This window comes from Solea solea, chromosome 1, assembly GCF_958295425.1.
Source record: "Solea solea chromosome 1, fSolSol10.1, whole genome shotgun sequence".
Classification (NCBI taxonomy): domain Eukaryota; kingdom Metazoa; phylum Chordata; class Actinopteri; order Pleuronectiformes; family Soleidae; genus Solea; species Solea solea.
Genome location: NC_081134.1, coordinates 17,614,099 through 17,633,783, shown reverse-complemented (window position 1 = coordinate 17,633,783; position 19,685 = coordinate 17,614,099). Strand labels below are relative to the sequence as shown.

The following is a 19,685-nucleotide window of genomic DNA, read 5'->3' as shown; positions in this document are numbered from 1 at the left end:
AACAGATGTGCAAACGTGCGCTAAATGAGCAAATCTACAAACTCCAAAACAAAACCAAATAACTTAACACTCTTTAGAGACCTATGCCAATATTATATCTACAATCAAATCCTTCTCTTCACTCTCGTGCTCGTTCCATCCTCAACACCAGCACAAATGAAACCACAGAGAACCAGACGGGCTCTCGTGCACAGCCTTTACGTCTCTAAAGCACTCGGTGAAGTTAAAATATGCCCTAATGCCTCTGCTGCCAGAAAGCTGCTAATCCTACTGCGTGTCTCTGATTTCCTGGAAAGCTGGAACCTGCTGTTTGTTGATGTATTGTGTAATTACGATCACTGGAGGCCACAATTTAAAGCCCGCCCACCCCCCGCCTTTTTTTTGTGTTTTACTGGAAAAAAATAAAATCAAGCGTGTGTTCAAAAGTGATCCCGCAGAGATGAAAGTAAAATCACAGTGGGAAACAAAACAGGAGTGAGGCAAATTTTTTTGAACAGTTTCACTGAGGCTTTACGTGATTGTGCCGAGTGATGCAGTGCAGTGCTGAGCGTGGTGAGTGCGCCTGTGAGGAAACAATGGCCATGGATTATGGATAAGAGTCTTATTATCTCCTCTATCCCCAGGTTAAGACTTCATAACACCTGCTGCTCCACTTTTTTTTTTTTATGAACGTCATCATATTTCTGCAGAGACAGCGAGAGAGAGATGGAAACACAGGACTGCTCAGACTTGCTCAGAGATTATACCTTAAATGTAGAAGGAAATCTCATATTATAGAGAGTGGCTGATACTTTAAGTCCTAACTGTTTGTGTAGATAGATGCTAATCTCTCAAGGGCAAGTGTGAAAGGGATGTGGAAACACCAGTGATCTCACCCACAGGGAGTAGCAGCACATGGGGAAAAAGTGTGATAACGGCACTTCATTTTGGAAAGCTTTCCTCCAGCAGATAACATTATTATTATGCTTAATTTAACCAGAAAATGTCCTGTGAGTTACGTGCTTTTGTCCATTTTTCCAGATCAACTTTCACTTTCTGGCAGTTAGTTACAATTTACTGCATGGTTAAAATGGTGCATTAACAATTTAAAATGAAGAAAAACTTTAAGTCACCAGATTTTGCATATTAAATTTGAAATTTGAACAACACAATACATATTTAAAAAAAAATAAAAAATAATCCAATCTATCAATGTCCAAAAACTATGTACAAGCTTTAGTTTTTTTTCCCCACTTTTTCCCTTTCTGGCGACAAAGATGCTGATTGGCCAGATTCCTGCAAACAGCACGAGTCAAATTACCATAATAACTGCAGTTGACTTTGACGTGCAACTCAGCTTTCAGAAACCGTCGCAATTTTTCCAATTAGCACAAATCGTTGCGTTATTATGGTACACTCGGTGTTACAGGGTAAATTGCATAAATGTGTTTTTCATGAATGGTTTGTTGGACAGATGTAAAATCCTGGCGGGCGACTCACTGAGGTCACCAGTGTGTGCAGTGCCCACTTTGGCGTTGATTAGGTTAGAAATGCACAAAAGATTTAGCGCTTAAACAGCTAAATATCATACATTCGCACAAAGAGTGCAGCAAAAAATGTGTATTCCTTTCACGGTGGTCGTGGGGGGAATGAAGACAATCTCAGCTGACGTGAGGTGGGGGACAAGTGTCCAATTAACCTCTGCATGTTGTTGGATAGCAGAGTGTGTGTGTGTGTGTGTGTGTGTGTGTGTGTCTTTCACCTCATCTTTCCAAAGAAAACCAAAATAAATCCAAAGTCTGTTTAAAGAAGGGTAGCAGTTATAGAGGAACAATGCCAAACCCAAACTTACCTTTTCAAACCTAAACTTACCTGCAAAAAGAAAACGGAAAATCTAATTGAAAACAGGAGAAAAGCAAGATAAAACAAAATGGCTTCTCGCTACCTTTTAATTTAACGTTCTCAAACATTATTTATCTTAAACAAACAAAAAACACAAAAGCAAAGAATCTGCCTATTGCAGCTTTCAAAACCAACTTCAATACCACACCCATGCAGCAACTTATCCAAACCTTCACACACTACGACTAAACTACTACGGAATTGCAACGACGCAGGATTCGTTTGGAAAGATGAGGAGGAGGAAGCCCAGAATCCGGGTCCCCTTCTCTTCAACGTGAGCCAACAGGGTGAGCAAATCCTCCTTCCAGTTAGCTGCCACGTGGTTGTTGAGATCCACCTGAGAGACTGACACTCTCAGAGGAGAGAAACTGGAAATAAAAGTGCTAAACAAACCCAACGCAGGCAGAAACACACGCAAGCACACACCGGGACTACCTACAACACCACCCCACCACGTGGCCTGTATTCTGTTCATTAATCACACAGCTGTTGGACTGTGCTTCAAACACTACTAATATAAATGAACAGGTACTGCTTTAAATTGATTAACTGCCACAGAAACACAGAAACAGGTTGACGGTCCAAGTGCATGTCCTGCTGTAGGCCATGGTGAATAATGAATCAGTCGTATCGTTATGAACCAGAACTTGATGAACGACCGGTTAACCAGCGCGAGATTATTATACACTAATTGATCATGTCCACAGCGTCTAGTAGGTTAAAGAAAACATTCACACTTTTTTGAGTTCTCTCAAAAAGAAAGAGCGAGCTGAAAGCAGTGCTTTAAGACTTAAAAAGCTGCAGATACCCCTGGACAGATGCCCCCCTGTGGTTTTAATAAAGAACGGCTCAAACCTCAGAGAGTAAATGAGCTTAGGTTTGTGCAATAATAACCACTGAATCAAATGTTTACAGTGTGTACGTAGAGTAAAACAGAACTCTTAATGTGACTAAACAAACAAACCTGTTTAACCAGAGCTCTAAACTAAAAAGGAAACACTTTTATTAAGACTTAACTTCGCAACGCTTTACCCAAACATATGCACCACACAAACATTTCATTGTACAATAAACCTTTAATAAATAGTTTGTCATTAGTTTCCCATATTTACATAATAACCACCATTTACTTATGTTGCCATACTCATGTCTTGGCTAAATTTAGGCACACAGAGAGAGAGAGAGAGAGAGACAGAGAGAGAGAGAGAGAGAGAGAGAGAGGGGGGTTCAGGCCACAAACCACGTGATCGTACTAAAACCAGGAGTGGCTAGCAGGTAAGTCTTGAGAAATATACTGTATAATAATTAGAGAACTGCACCATACAACCAAATAGACCAAGTGGCGGCCATTATCTTCTTGAGCGATAAATATGTACATTTACTTGACGTAGTACACATGATTTCCTTTTTTTGTACATTTACAGTCGTCTGCGTGTAAGCTGTACGCAAGTGTACGCTGGGCTGGTGCAGAATCTTGACAAATTTAAAAGGGGTCTGGATTTTGTCGTCTTGGTCCAAATAGATGATAAATAAATAGAAAAAGATTAAATTAACAGTAACATCCTTTGCTTTGCGTAACACTCTCGTCCTCTGAATTAATTTATTTAAACTACGTGAAAGGCCAAAATGTTGAGGGCGAGGTGTGGTCGACGTCTCCGGCCTGGCTCTCAACATTCAGTGACTTTGAAAATGTGTTAACTGAAAAGGAGAAAAGCTTGATATTGAAGACTGAAAACAGAAAAAGAAGAAAAAAAAACAAGCCTAAAAATGACGTTTTAAAAAGACATATAAAAAGAAGAGTGTTAAAACTTAAATCTTGAGCCAGAGACATTAAGTCAAAAAAAACAAAAAAACAATATCCACACCACTCACACATTCACGACGCGTATGAAAAAGCAACCGAAATTGGCACAAAAACATGACGTCACTCGAGGGATGTTGAAATCCAGCGTCAGTTACTTAACAGTATCTGTTGTAATTTTGTTTAAATGCACTTGACATTTTCCTATTTTTATTTTAATTAAAGGTTTTAAAATGGCGCCTGGAATCATTTAAAGCGGTCTTTAACAGTCATCGGGACAAGGAAAGAAATAAAATAAAGAGGGGACACACAGCGTCAACCTGTGAGGAGAAAAGCAACAGCAGCAGTTTACAATGTGAAATTAACTTTCTTTTTCAACATCGAAACTCGAGAAATACTGAAGATTCTGTCGCTGTTTTTCATTCCTCAATATTGAAGCTACTGTTCTTTCCCCGGCCTGTAGAGGGCATATAGGGGCTGCCGCTGCTTTCAGGCAGGTTCATGCAGATGCTGTACAGTGACCAAACCGCTCCCCCTTGTGGACAATCTGTAGCCTGTTAAATGAGGTGCTTGACATCTAAAAGTTGAGTCTCTGAGCGAGAGAGATTACGACACCGTTAATCCGTTTTTACGCCAATCTGACTGTTTACATTACAGCCCTGCGGTGACATCACCGATCGGCTGTTGAACTCAATGATATTAATTCAAACTCCCTGCATTAACAGTCGGCGTCACTCACCACTGACCGCTGATAAGAGACTTTCCAGAGCGTCCAGCTACTAAATGGCCCGGAGGCTTTTTGAAATAAAAGCATCTCTCTGCAAAACTCAAACCTGTTGGTGATAAACGTCAGAAAACTGAGTGACGGGAAGGACGTTAAGCAAAAAAAAGAAGAGGAATAAAAAGTGAGTAACGGCTCCGATGGGAGCGATAGTGTAAGATTACAGAGCCTCCTCAGACCTGGGTCTTCATACAGGTCACGTAATGTGTCTTCTTTATGTATATATTCATTTATCTCAAGTCACGTCAAGGCAACATTTGTTTCTTGGATTAAAATTTGAAAGCACAACTATCCTTTGGATTAAACAGAAACATATACAACCCAAAATGTAATCCTAACCTAGAGAATGGCAAGTAAATGTTGAAAAAACAGAACAAATGAATTAAGTGGTCATGTATGCACACACTTCCGTCTGTTAACGAGTGCGATATTGAAACAAATGGTGATCTTACAAAGCCGTTAAAGTAAAACTGTTTGACCCTGTCCTCGCTTCTGTGAGACGCCACTCACAGGTTTACAGCTACTGTGCATTCAGAGGACAAAAAAAAGAAAAATGTGTGTTCCCTTCTTGAAAATGTTGTCACAGCAGAACTGCAGTGAACCATGAGACAGGCCAAGCTGCCACTTAACCGGCAACACAGGAACGAGAAGAATCACACAGGGATTTAGTGACATTTGAGAAACTCTATGCTCACACTCGTTCAACTAAAACGCTTTGTTTCTGGTTTTCACCAGGAGGGGGGGTGACCTTGCTGTATGCTCTACTCTGTTACCGTATTATAGAAACCAGGGATTAGAGTCCAGCTCAGCCAAGTCACACACACACACGTTTCCAGTGCAGCCTGAAAAATACTCACTCTCTCATTGAACAGGGTCCTCACAATTACCCTGCTTTAAAAAAACACACACACACACACAACAGGGCTGCTCAGGAACAAGTGCCCACTTTTGTGCTGTGGACACAAACATGGACACATACACCTCTTCTGCGGCACTCAAGTCTCATGTGCGCCTGAGGTGCGAGTGTGTCTGTACGGTAAAATGTGTGTACTTTGTCCGTTTGTGCAGGCGTTTGGCTGGGGAGTGAGGGTGTCCGCCCCCTTTAGCTAAGGTTATACGCTGCTGTCCTCGAGCAGAGGCTCCTTGCCCTCTGCCCCGCTGCCCTGGGGGCTGTGGGAGTGACTCTGTGCCCCGTTGCTGTGCTTCTTGTAGGCGCCGGGTCTCGGGCCGGCCCCCGTGTGCTCTGGGATAAACAGGGCGACCAGCAGAGACAGCAGCACTGAGCATGCACCGAAGAGGAAGGGAGGACCTGGGATGATGGAACTCTGCAGAGAAGGAAGATAAGATGTATACTTTATCTCATGGGTTTTAACAGTTAAATATCAAAATAGAAGGATAAATCAGGGTTGTCGTGGTCCTAGAATTTATTTCTGATGCCCAGCGAAAATACTCGATAGTCAATAAAAATTTCAAAGCCACATGGAAGAGGATAACACATAACTAACAGGGATATTTTCAATAAACATCGGAACAAACAAGAGGATTTTAAAATTTGACTACAACAAACTTTGTAGCAATTTTCAATATTTTAATCCTAAGAAAACACGTCAATCCAGTCAAGATGCAGGTTCACACTTATAACACTGTTGCAAACAGGGATGCCATCTTTTTTTTGACAACCCAAGGATAAGGTAAGTATTAATACATAAGATATAAACTTTTTCCAATAATAAAAAACAAATAAATAGTAATGGAGTAATTAAATAATAATCAGCCAAAGCTCTATTACCAAATGTGTGACATTATTTGTACACTACACAGGACTCAGTGACCTAAACGGATGTTTACCTCATCTGTGGGGTTGGCCATGTTGACTTTGGCACCTTTCTCTGAGCCGTCTGTGTCGCTCAGCTCCACGTGGAACAAGTAGAAGACAAAACCATAAAGGGCAGGACCCAAACCATTACAGAGGCCACGGATTCCTGTAATCATTCCCTGGACGACACCTGCAGACACACACGGACACAAACATTAACACATTCATTTGATCGTGAGCCAATGAGATTTCATTACAAAACACTTTTGTAATTACAGAAGAGCACAGTGACTTCTCCTGGTCAAATAAGGATTGATACTGATTAGATATTTGACAATTTCAGCAGTAATTGTAAACAAAGAAAGCAAAGTTTTGACGCATTCATTCTAAAGCCGTGTTTCCACCGAGTGGAATGGTTCGGTTCAGTAAAGTACATATTTTTTTGAGTTTACAGTACGAACAGTACCAAAATAATTGACCCAACAATTCACGTGGCCATTGAGCACAGTGTAACACCGCCTACCAAGTAAAGGTACCGTTCTCAGTCGAAATGCAAGCCTGATCCGAGGGCTTTACGGTTCCAAACCGTACCGAACTGTACGGTGATGGAAACACGGCTTAAGTCAGAGTCAAACACTGATGCATTCTTGATGCATTGTTTTGGTATTATATTGCCAGGAAATGCAACAGTTCTACAAACAGATCAGAAACGTACCTTGTTGGTCTGGATCAGCATTCCGGGACACGATGGCGCTGATGGCCGGGAAAGTGATGCTGGACATGGCTGCCACAGCTCCAGCTGCCCACATCATCCTATAAACACATGTGAGCAATACAAACTAAATGAAAAAAAGGTTCTTTCAGACTATGTTTAGTTAAAGCTTTTGTGGATAAAGTTTGTGCTCAAAATAAACATATACACTAGAAGAAATGATGGTATAATTTTCCTTTTGATAGATGATTTGTTTCAGTGAAACGTTGCAGCAACAAGAGTGTAAAAACAACTTCTTGCTCTTTGCCTGTCCTACCTCTACCTTCTGTCTGTGATTTTTGACCAGGACTTAAAGACCTGGGGTCTCATTTAGTGTCCCTTTATAAATCATGATCAACTTGCAGTTCAGCACATCTTAAGCAAGCTTCAGCTAAAGCCCATACTTGACCATAAATAGTCAGAAAAATCACCCAGGTTGATATTCATTGGCTGGAAAATCATAGAGAGGTTAAAAGAGAGAGGTGTTTTTTTTTCCTTTAAAAGAATCAGTACATTTTACAGTTTTTTCCAGGTCAAAACATCAAAAGAAACCTATGGAGCTGATCTCATTTCAGGGGGAAAATGAAACTGATCATCTGCAAGTGGATGATGCTTGTATGGTGTAATCACCTTGATACACAAAGAAGCAAAATCTTTAATCGGAAATAGTAAATAAATAGTTTTCTGAAACATATTGCAAACATACTTCTGGAAATAAATAATTTCAGCCTCTTTTTTTTTTTTACATCAGTCAAACAAATATCAATACATTGATGCCATTGATAATAGTCCCAGATATCAGACTACTGTGTCACCACAGGGTATGTATATAAAAAGGCCAACACCTCAGTGGTAACGTTACCTTCTAGCTTACCTTTAAGCTATGCTCCCCTCTAGTGATTTGTCAGGGGATAACAACAGTGGCAAGGAATTCTAGTTCAAACCTGTACTTAAAAATACAGTCTTTCTCAACTGACCGAGGGAGGATACTGACTGACACACGGTTAAATGTAGACAAGCGGCTTCAGCTTCTTCAATGGAATTTAATGTGAGCAAAGAGCGTTAACTCATGCTGAATCATGAAGACTGTGGTTTTGTAATAGGTCTGTAAGGTCACCTCATTCCCAACATTTACACTCACCAGTTTTGCTTATAGAGCAAACAGATGCACAGAAGATGTCATCATTATAGAACTCCACACAGTGTTGAGCCATTTAAACAACCAGATACCTGTGCAGGGATGATTTTCATTGACTACAGCGCTGCCTTTGATAAAATCACCCCTCACAGTGAAAAGCTACTTGACCTGAACACCCCCCTCCTCCTGCTTTCTCACAAACTGTCAAAATCAGGTGCCACTTCTCCTCCAGCTTCTCTCCTCCCAGTCTGCAAATGAGCCGAGTGTGTGTTGGTGTGTAAATGTGACTTAAATGCGTTGGGTATGCTCTGGTATACTGGGGGTAGATATGTGTGTCAAGTTGTATGTGCGCATATTATAAACAAGTTGAAGGAGATACTGACCAGGGCTGAGAGCCGAAGCCGTACCACGCCAGCTGGAGGATCTGGAAGCCGAGGCCGAGCAGTATTGTGTTTTTATTTCCAATGGACCGCATCAGGATTCCCAACACCACCGTCTGTGGAAACACAAGATATACTTTCATCTTATATCCATGTCACTCTTGACACAGTTGTAGAGATAAAATATTCTGTTGATAGGATTCAAAGAATCAAATTACATGTGACTAACAATATTGCTCTAAAGCCCATTTTTGGAAGACACACTTAATGTGTGTACGGAATGTAAATAAAATCTGTCTCACTTATTGGGATGGTGCGATGGACGTGGAGGTGCGTGTTGAAAGCATGTCAAAATCGTTTTTTTGTGATCGGTTCTTCCACAAATTGCGCCACTGCCCTCCCAACAACCTTTGAAGACTTTTGGGTTTCGCTTCCTTATCCATACTGAGTGTGTCTGTGAGCAATGGCTTTGGTAACTTTGTGGATTAGGGCCATAAAAATTAAACTACTCCTTGCAGTTTAGAGAACTGCGAAACACTACAACACAATAAAAACATTGGGGGGCTGCTCAATGTTGAGGAGAACCCAAACATTAGTAAATATTTTCAAATACCTGAGCTAGTATTGAGAGGATCCCCACTACAGCTATAAAAGCAGCCACAGTCTCTGATGTGAAGCCTATAACCTGAGGGAGAGAGGGAGAGGGGGGGGGGAGAGAGAGAGAGAGAGAGAGAGAGAGAGAGAAAGAGAAAGAGAAAGAGAGAAGTGAAACAATACAAGTTAGGACATGACCCATTCATCTACAGAGCAGCATGCACAAACACAGGAAGCCCCTATTCACACTCTTCAATAAACACAATTAAGGGAGGAGATTTGTCCACATTGTTCTGGGCAAACTGCATCTTGCAACAAAAAAAGTGCAAGCCTTTATTTTCCCCTCCATTGTGTTCTTAGGTGTATTCAGGTCAAATATGTTACCCTTTAACACAGGCAGCAGAGGCAGAACAGCTTGTGTGAAGTGTCTAGAATGACACTGAAAACAGAAAGGTATATGATTAACTAATTTGGTAAAAAGAGAACACAAGGGTGTGGTGAGTAATAAAGGCCTAAACACTCAAGAGCAGCATCGCCGTCTTTGTCAAGGTGGTAGAAGGAATAACAGCTCTGTGTGTATGCGTGTGTCTTACTTGCCTGACTGGTTTAACTGACTGTTTACAAAGTTAACAGTCCTCTGTACAGACGGTTTAGAAAAAGAGAGGTCACACCTCATCAGTCTGTTTCGGAGCAGCAAGCTTGTTCCAGATGCTAACAGTCTATAAATAACTACCTGTCCATTTTTGGCAACATGCGTTCGCAGAGGCACAGGGTTTCCTGCTGTAGCATTTTGCTGAGACACATAATGAATTTTCTCTATTTGTTCAAGCAGAGAAATAGGCAACTCAGCAAAGCTGCTGATCCAATCTTGGATATAATGCAAGTGAAAGTGGGCGCTCTGCAAATTTCAACTTGTGCAACGGTCATTTAGTCCATTTTCTTCCATTAGAAACACAAATTACTGAAGTAGAATTTGGTTTCATGAATGAGCCATAAGCTTATCCTCTGAATAAAAATATCATCTTAAAAGAAATCAAAAAGAATACCCTGAGCGAAAAAAAACAACTTTATATCAAACACATCTGATATACATACACACACACACACATATATATATTTATATGAGGCGCACAGACACACACACACACACGCACGCGCACACACACAAAAGCATTTATGTCTAAGAAGAGCCATACCTGTCTGAGATAGAGGAAGAAGCTGGAGTACTGGCCGGCTTCAGGGAGGTAGGAGAGAAACACTGTGATACAGATGAGCAGCACTGTGGAATCCTGGCCCACTTTACGCAGAGACTGGAAGAGAGAAGAAGAGAAATAAATGCATGCTGCAAGAATGTGTAACACAGATATAATCACCTTAAGAAAAGATACTGTATGTTTGTAGAATTGGGTAGTTCTGAATCCAGCAAACGTACCGTCAACTTCCTTCTTTCTTGCTGCAACTTTTGACTTTTACTTTTACAACTGAAATATCCACTGACCATTGTCTTGATATAGCTGTATTGTTGTAGGGAAGCAAATTATGGAATGGCTATCTTAAACTGACAAAAAAGCTGTTCGTCCGTAAAATGTTACAAAAGATGTTTAAAAAGAGCACCCGCATGCCGCTAACCATTCTTGTCCATGGTTGTTTACTCACTTTTTCTTAACATAAACATACAAACATGTATGTGTGCAATGTTATTCTTTTATATGGGATATTGCAGAATCATTTGACTTTCAGCTTTTAAATCGATATTTTTCAGGGGCCATAACAATTACAAAAACAAAATAATCAAAACAAATCGATTGTTAGAAAATGGGGGCTTTTGTTCGGAAAATAACTCTTTTAATATTATAACTGGTTCCAACTTCCTTTCCCGCTCGTCATCCGGCAAACAGTGTTGCCAACTTAATGACTTTGTCGCTATATTGAGCAAGTATTCAGACCCCTCTAGCAACTCTTTTTCAGAAAAGCAAATTAGCGATTAATGTAGAAACTGACATGGAAGCACATATCCATCTAAAGGTCTTTGCACACCATCCCCACTGAAGCTACATTACAACATGACTTCTGATCGTTAAGCAGTGTGAACCTAAATGCATCCCGGCCCACAGTAAATGACTGCTGACTTAAAATAACGTCCTCTTACTAGTGAACACAAAATGTTTTACACATCTGTGTCTCCTGTACATCGATTTGTTTGTCTTTTGTCCACACTGTCATCACTGACCACTACATATTGATTCGGCATTTTCGTTTCGCATTTTAAGCTAATGTAATCTAATTTCATTGCAGAGCTTTGCATAGCACATCAATTCACTCAGCCAACTTCAGAATCTCCTAAAAAAGGCGAACCAATCAATCACAACCACCTGGCATGCTAGCTTTACATCCAACATGGCGGCCAAGAGCAGCTGTCTTTCCATTTAAAGGCGACTTGCTCCACGGAGCTCCCCCACTTTTTTTAAGACGCTATTGCTACATAGACAGAGGTTCTAGAAAACTACATTTATTGTTGACACACTTTTCATCATTTAGCACACGTGGTTATGTTGTTATGTACATATTTAAAATAGCAGAGAACTGAAATCTGATCAGAAGCTGATCAGAAACCAAATGTTGAACGGTTGAATAGAACTTATGCTGAACACTCGCTCGTCAACACTGCTAAATGATCATTGAAGTGGGCTGTGTTTTCCACTCACAGCAAATGGGTCCGCCTGTTCCCAGGAGATTGGTGCTCCCCATGATGCTGGCCTCATCTTCTCTGGCAGCGACTCTGGTACAGCCACTAGGATGAAGCAGATGTCGAGCAGTGCGATGGCTGTGGCCAGGATCACCACCAACGTGTCACCATAGGTCACAGACAGGTATGCTCCAATGGCAGGGCTGGTAACCAGGCTGGCTGCAAAGGTCGCCGATACCTGGGGAGGGAGGACACAGCAGAGCCGAGGTGAGCAAAACATGAAGCAATTGTTCTTTTGTGGATTCCTCTTTTATATATTGGGGCTTTTATTTTCTCTGAATATTGACCATTTTGTTTAATCTGATAGACGAGAGTGACAGTTATCCAATGGTAATTCTTTTATGTAGCGTTTACAATGTTTATCCACATATTTTAAACATGGACAGCCATCTCCCTACCAAACCGTATGCTGTGCTCCTCTCATGCTCCTGCGTGATGTCGGCCACGTAAGCAAAGATCACAGAGAAGGTGACAGCAAAGACGCCAGACATGGAGATGACCGCAAAGTACCACCTGCAAAAAGAAAACACAAATTAAATAACCACATGTAACAAGCTATTGCTTACTTCAGGGTCAGTAGTCTGTCAGAACGTAGTTTGGTTCTATTAAACTGGAAGGAGAGGACTCGATTTTCAAAAGGAGGCTATAAGGAGGTTTATTTGATTCTGCAACCTTTAATAAATATTTCAGAGCAGTAACTTGATATTACATTACATATTAAATCCTATGGAATCTAATTTTTAAACTTTGAATCCCATTTTTTAGCCATTAGAATCACACAAGTGTGCTTTAAAAAATATTTTGACCATTTATTTGTTTTGTACCAAATAATAATAATAATGTTAACTGTTAAGTTTATTTCTAAACTCACCATGGGCTGATCTTCATCAGTGGAATGGGCGCACACGTGAAGAAGACTGTTAGCAGCAGGAAAGACTTGCGTCCCCATACGTCTGACAATGCTCCAATCAGTGGAGCGCTCAGAAATGATAATAGGCCCTAGAAGGGACATACGGGAAGATGGAGGATGACGTGGGATAACAGAATTGAAAAGAGAGAAGTTTAGTTAAATAGAGAGCTGTAAATGGATAACTAAAGTGACGTTTCCACTCATAAGTCAACAAGCACAATGATTCATGTACAGACACTGTGTCAACACAGCTAAGTTTGCAACGTGTATCATTTTAGAGTTTGTCCACTGCAGCAACAGTTACAAAATACAAACTCCACTCAACGCACGCTTATCAATGTGGTTTATGTTCACAACATTTGCTGGTAGTTGCAAAGTGTTTCTTGAACACAAAATAACAGGTTTTCTTGTCACAAACAAAACTATAAAACCCAAAATAATTATAGGACTTCTTTTTCCACCCGTCTTCAGTCCAGAATTGAAAAGGTCTTATGACTTGTGATATGTGTATTGGACACAAAAGTGCCACTGTGCAGTCCCTACAACAACGAAAATAAACAAACTTGCAGTACTGAAAAAAATTGTGTAAAACACAGCAGTCTCAATTTAAATAAGTTATACTGCTGCTATTTTTCCTCTGTCATCTCTTACCTTGACACCATGAATGAGCCCATTCATCAGGAATGTGTGTTGGGGGAATGTTTGGTGTAAAACCTGGAGAATAAAGCACACACAACAGCATATGAAGCCCCCTCGTCCACAGAAAACTGCATCACAATTCAAACTGTGACATTCTTCAGTGTTCAGGTAGTTTAGTCAGCATTAAACAAAAACCTGTCCATTCAACAAATAACGTAGGATGGAAATTAAGAGAAGACATGACTGAATGATTCTATCACGGAGGTCTGTTGCAGAACAGTCGAGAAGTGCTTAAAAAAGTACAAAAACCTGTAAATTGAGACAAGGTTTTGACCCACATGTTGATAACCCAAATGTTCCTACACCGCTGACCTGAAATATGGATGAGAGGTGAAATGTCTTCAACTTCACTAAGGTAGTCAAACTGTTTTTTTGTTGCAAAAACTGACAACGTGGCTTTCTTTGGTGTATACCAATTGTTTTCATGGTTACATGTTCCATTGATGGGTGTTATCAGATGGCCGAGTTCTTTGACCTGTTGTTATGCACAGTTACTCAATGAGTAAACAGGACTGTGAAACAGTGAAAAACTGTGGTTACAGAGACAAAAAGAGGTTTGTAGCCTCCTCAAACACTGACATATAGACAAATCAATGAGACTTGGTATTACTAGACATCATCTTTCTTGGATGTGTAATGTTATACATTATCAAACCAATAAAACACAGATATGCAGATTTTTACATGACAATTATGGTTTGTGGACAATTCACAACAAAGCTTTGGGAAACACTGATTACCACTTTAACATTTTCTGACATTTTATGGACCAAATGATTGATCGCTTAATCGAGAAAAATAATTGTCAGATTGATCAATTATGAAATGAATTGTAATTGTAGCCCTAGTTTTAACTTAAATCCTGGAAATCAATACATATGCCTAACCATATCCTTGAATTAGGTTACAGATTTACTGTAATGTAACTAGAATTTAAACAGGTGGACACTAGATTCTAAGATCAATGTAACTTTTCAGGCATGCAGGAAGAGAAGGGAGGTCACTTATAGATCAATTCAAAGTTCAAAAACACCAACGTGAAGCATAAAGTGTTGCATACAAGTGCCATTCAACCTGGTGTGGGAACATAAAGCTTTTAATTTAATTGAGGACACGCGAATCTCGACTGAGACTGGAAAACAGGATCAGGATATTGTTCAGAGGTAAAGAGGGAAAGCTCGTGGCATGGCTAAGAATCTCCTTCGTTTCCTCAGGGAGTCAGCTACCCAACCCACACCAACCGTTGCTGCTGGATACTAATGAAGCAGAGTGCTCACTGGGAGTGGTGAAGCAGTCCCTCTCCTTTTCAGACACCTTCTGATTACTCCAACATGCAAATCCTGCATTCACCCAGGAATCTTGAGGACAACAAACCCCCACTAATTAATGCTCAACAGTTACACACACAACTACCTCTTCAAATGAGAGCCTGCAGGAAAGCACACATTATATAAGACAGTGTGGTCAAGACATGTGGTTCACAGATGTTTGCTCATCATTTGCTAGAGATACCGGTTTCTACACAAACAAACTTATGTATGTGGATGAAAGTGCTCAGATACATGGAACTGGACATGAAATCAATAATTAAAGTGTTTGACTAAAAAGGAAAAGCAGAAAACTATTCAGCTCTCTCACAATCCAACTAAACTTGTATGTCTATAATTGTGAGGACACCCATTGACATGACACATAAATGCCTAACCCAAACTCTAACTCAAAAACCAAGTCTTTACCCTAAAAGAGACATGTAAAGTAAAAATATGTACACACATACACAACTTTTTTTGAGGAAGTGTCAATTTATTTAAATCTTAAATAATAAAACAGAAAATAACAAATGGACAGATCAGTTTCCTCTTGAACATACCACTGTAGTGCACTGCGTGTAGTGAGTGTATAGTGTGATCTGCCTGGCATCTGTGCTGTAGCCTAACAACACCCCACTATGAGCCTTTAACAAAAAACTCAGACAATACCACTGTTTGATGCCCTTTTCATATTTCTCAGTCCAGTAGCACCCAGCCTAACATCTGCCAATATACCCAAACAAAAACAACAACGCCTCATCCAGGGCCTCACTCGTTTGATTAGAATTCAATTATTCATAGGCACTGATGGGCCTTTAGTGATTCAATGGGAAATGACACTCGTTGCAGAGGGTTTCAGAGAAGAGAGATGTAGGCATACGAATATACAACAAACTTTAACGTCAGCTTACATATCAGTGTGTGTCGACGTGAAAGCACATGCAACCAGACTTACCGCGAGCATCGGGGTGGTGAGGAGACCCCATGCAAAAAACTCCAGGAAGATGACCACCACAGCATGGTAAACACTGGGCTCACCGATTCCCTGAGGCTGGGTGGAGACACACAAACACACACACACACACACAAAGAGAATGGGATTTAGCTGATAAGCAGTAAAACAACATATTGTCCGTTAAAGTTAGCTGGTGGCAACAGATCAAATGTAACCATTTCAAGGCAGTGATGAAACAGATCTGATCTTTTAGGACCACCCGCAGTTGAGTAAACACATTTTTTGAAGAAGTACCTAACAATATTACAGTGCTGACATCCGAGTACAACAAAGGCGCCCCGAGACGTGTTACTAGCCACTTCCTGTATACAGCTACGGAAACTTATAGACAAGAATCACTCAGAGAAAGTCAGAGCAGTCACTACATAAACACAGGTAACATTCTCAGCTGAAGTATTTTTTTTATAGAATTTACATGATTCACATACATAATAATCAGACTCAGCTGCCATTTTGAATAACTTAATTTAGACTCCTCTGACAACCGCAATTCAGAGGCCTGGAACCAGGTTTGAGCATTTTGATAGAATAGAAAGACATAAAAAGGAAGTGGTTGTTTTCCACATTGATATCATATCCAACAAGATAGTTGTACTTCTGCTGCCAAAATGAAAAACAAGCCACTATATTAGTGTTTCCCTAGCACACTACTACAGTGAGACAATGTTGAGCTGTTTTGATTATATATTATATGTGTTAATTGTGGGTAAAACAAAGTATTATACATTCACCTTAACATTGAGCTAATTTACCAGAAAAGAAATTGTCTATATAATACAACTACAAATTAAACATTAACTAAAGAAGAGGTAATAAAGTTGAATTGGTAATATGTCTGCTAAATGACACGTAATGTTATAATACAATAACAGAATGTTTTGTGTTCTTTACCAGGTCATTATAAATACAGACCTGTATCTGTAACATGCAAAACACACTTGAAATAAGTCATTGATTGTCAAGTAGGCCAGGGTTACCTTGACCAATACAGATGGTACTTGTTTACCCACACATGCTTTGTAATTTCCTCATGAGGGGAGGTTGAGAAAACAAAATGGTATTAAAAGACTGGGTATGATTGAATCCCCCCCCATAAAACACAGATGGTCACACCATCTCCTTTATGGGGAAAAGGAGGACCATCTATAATGCCTTATCATACTGAAATGCTGCCACTTCCTCTTTAATAATTTCACATCCTTCTATTTATCTACAGATCTTACTTTCATCAAAGTCTATCAGATGCAATGAATGGGTGCTGAAGGTGAAAATCTTAATCTTAATGGGTGAACAGGCAGCCCTTACTACAGCATTATAGTACAGCAACAATAATATTTCTAAGGAAACTATAAAGGAAACCTATAAAGCCATGTGTTATTACTGTGAGAAAAGGTTCTTGTCCATTAGGACTACCTTCATAAGGATATCATAACTGTCTGCCCTGTGATATTTGTTTGGCCAAAGGAATACGCATCCCATAATCTGAATGGCCAGTATTTACAACAATTACACACCAAGTCTGAATACACTCTTACAGTAAAAAGTAAAAAACATCTCAAAAACCACATCTTTTATATTATTTATGATGGCTATCATGTGCCTCTCAATGTACTATATGCATGCAACCAAAGCATATTACAGATCAGCCACAACATTAAAACCAGTATGTTGAGACTGCACATATATAGTATGTGTACTGTATATACACATGCAACAACATGCACCTATAGTGTTCATGTCGAACAGAGCAACTGAAGGTAGTCAAGTGAAACGCAAACTAGGTCCATTATTATACTATAATAACTATAATAATGAATAACATCATGTAATTCATTTTTAGTTCAGTTTTATGGAATTCAGAATACACAAAGACACATGGGTGCAGAAAAAAATCAAGTTACTAAAGGAAATTAAGTCAAGTCTATATTTATATGTAAAAAGTCAAGTAAAAGTATATGTAAAAAGTCAAGAATTGAAATAATTCTTGACTTGGTATTTGTGGGGGACTTATTTCCCCCACAAATGACAATGACACATATGGACAAATAACTCATCTTAATAGTAAGGCTGACCGGTGTATATTGACATCATTGTACAATGTATGATCAACACATACAGTATTTTAGTATGAGTCTTTAATCTGGAATCATTCTCGTACTTAAGTCTCTTCGGCAGAGTGTTTCCAGTTTCTGTTAGCACTGTTTGTTGCTTACCTACCGCCTTGCTTTTAGCTACGTTAAGTAAACGGTGCAACACTGTAATGTCAGAAAGAAAAAAAATACTGTAGTTAACATAATCAAGCGGGGATGTGTTACGTTCTCCGACAAGTTAGCTTACGTCGTTTCTTTGACGCTTTGCAGGACAAAACATGCATGAAACACTTTAATCATGAAAGGGTAAATTGAGAAATGTAAATTAATGCCAAAAACCGTTAACACATATGCTAGTGTGCTAAAGTTCCCGAGCTCGTGTGATGTACAATTTGGTGCTGCCCTGTAACGATATTCGAACAAACTTGGAGTACAATTATCAATAAAGGGTGATTTAAATGTAATATGCGAACGTTAAACGGTGGTTGCAACGATAGACGATGAAGAAAAACACGACTGAGCCAAGCTGACGTGTAAACGGGCTGCTAACGTAGGCCGCTAACACGCTGCTAGTTTACAGCTCGCTAGGTTAGCCATTTAGCTAGCGGTCACAGCTAACGGGTGACTCTACCTGCTGGGGACAGAGCCATCAATTGCCGCCCCACACAGCTGCGTTTTCTTTTAAGAACAAAGCTACAGACTAACTTTAGCGGTCGAGAGCAAGAGTAGCTCACTGCCAAGTTAAATCAACGAAGATAAATAAATATTTAACTCACACTTCCTCCATCTTTTATTATAATTTTCTTTGCAAGAAGAATGCTGCGGTTCAGCCGCTTTTTCTTCTTTTTCTCCCCCGTCATTGTAAACTTATGTCCATTCTTGTTGTCAGAGGGTCATCGTTGCGCCGAGTAAAAGTCGAGGAAATGTGCTGTTTTCGTCTGCTACGCTGACAACACCTCGACACAGGGCTCCGAGCAACAGCTAGCAACTAGCTGCGGGCTAAGTAAATGATGATTTCTCATCTTCAACCTGACTTCCGCAACCAGAGAGAAGACCCGCCCCTAACATGCAAAGTAATCCAGAGATTGGTTGTCTTATAAACGTACAAATGCCACTCGAGCTTTGATTGGTTAAAAAAAAAACGGTTGACGCTACCATTCTCGACTTGTTATTTGCAAACGTCACACCGCGGGTAACAGAGAGGAAATGCCTTAGATGGCATTATGATGAAAAACAAACATATGATCGTCTCTGTTGTAATGTGAATTTATGTTTTGTCAAATGTTTTAGACGCAGAGTATAGTAAAATCCACCTCCATTTTCTTAATACCTTTATTCTTTCAGTATTATAAGAGGAGCCAAATCACATGCATTAAAGGACTTGAATAAATGACCACTGGACTGAATTAATGATATGCACCTCCACCCAACTTGTATTGTTAGTTTTTAATTGGTTGTTTTTTTTATTCCATTTTATTTGTATTTATTTAGTTTTGGTAAGTTTACTTTACTTACTCTACTTTTCATATTTGGTCATAGGTCTACTTATCCTTGCTGTTCTCTTTCCTAGTTGTCTCTGAAGACACTGCAGGACAAACCTCCTCACTACAACAAATTATTTTGTTGTTCTTAATGAATAAATATATATAGACTCCTTTCACTTTCTATTTAATGTATTCATGTTTACAGTATGTTGTATATCAATATATCAGCATATACATACATACAAAAAAAACGTACTTTTCTAAAGTTCTAGAATTCCATGAGACACTT

The 19,685-nt window shown here is 39.7% G+C and overlaps 1 protein-coding gene across 1 annotated transcript; it reads right to left on the bottom strand.

The window, feature by feature from the left end:
• Positions 1-2,937: 2,937 nt before the first annotated feature.
• Positions 2,938-18,932, bottom strand: mfsd14a2 (major facilitator superfamily domain containing 14A2). Its single transcript, XM_058648455.1, has 12 exons — positions 18,689-18,932; positions 15,763-15,858; positions 13,450-13,512; positions 12,760-12,887; positions 12,287-12,401; positions 11,848-12,066; positions 10,339-10,452; positions 9,162-9,233; positions 8,552-8,664; positions 6,995-7,092; positions 6,312-6,469; positions 2,938-5,788 (listed from the first exon to the last, which is right to left on the bottom strand). The coding sequence occupies exons 1-12, from the start codon at positions 18,770-18,772 to the stop codon at positions 5,576-5,578; spliced, it is 1,473 nt and encodes a 490-aa protein (XP_058504438.1). The 5' UTR covers positions 18,773-18,932; the 3' UTR covers positions 2,938-5,575.
• Between the last annotated feature and the right edge of the window lie 753 nt (positions 18,933-19,685).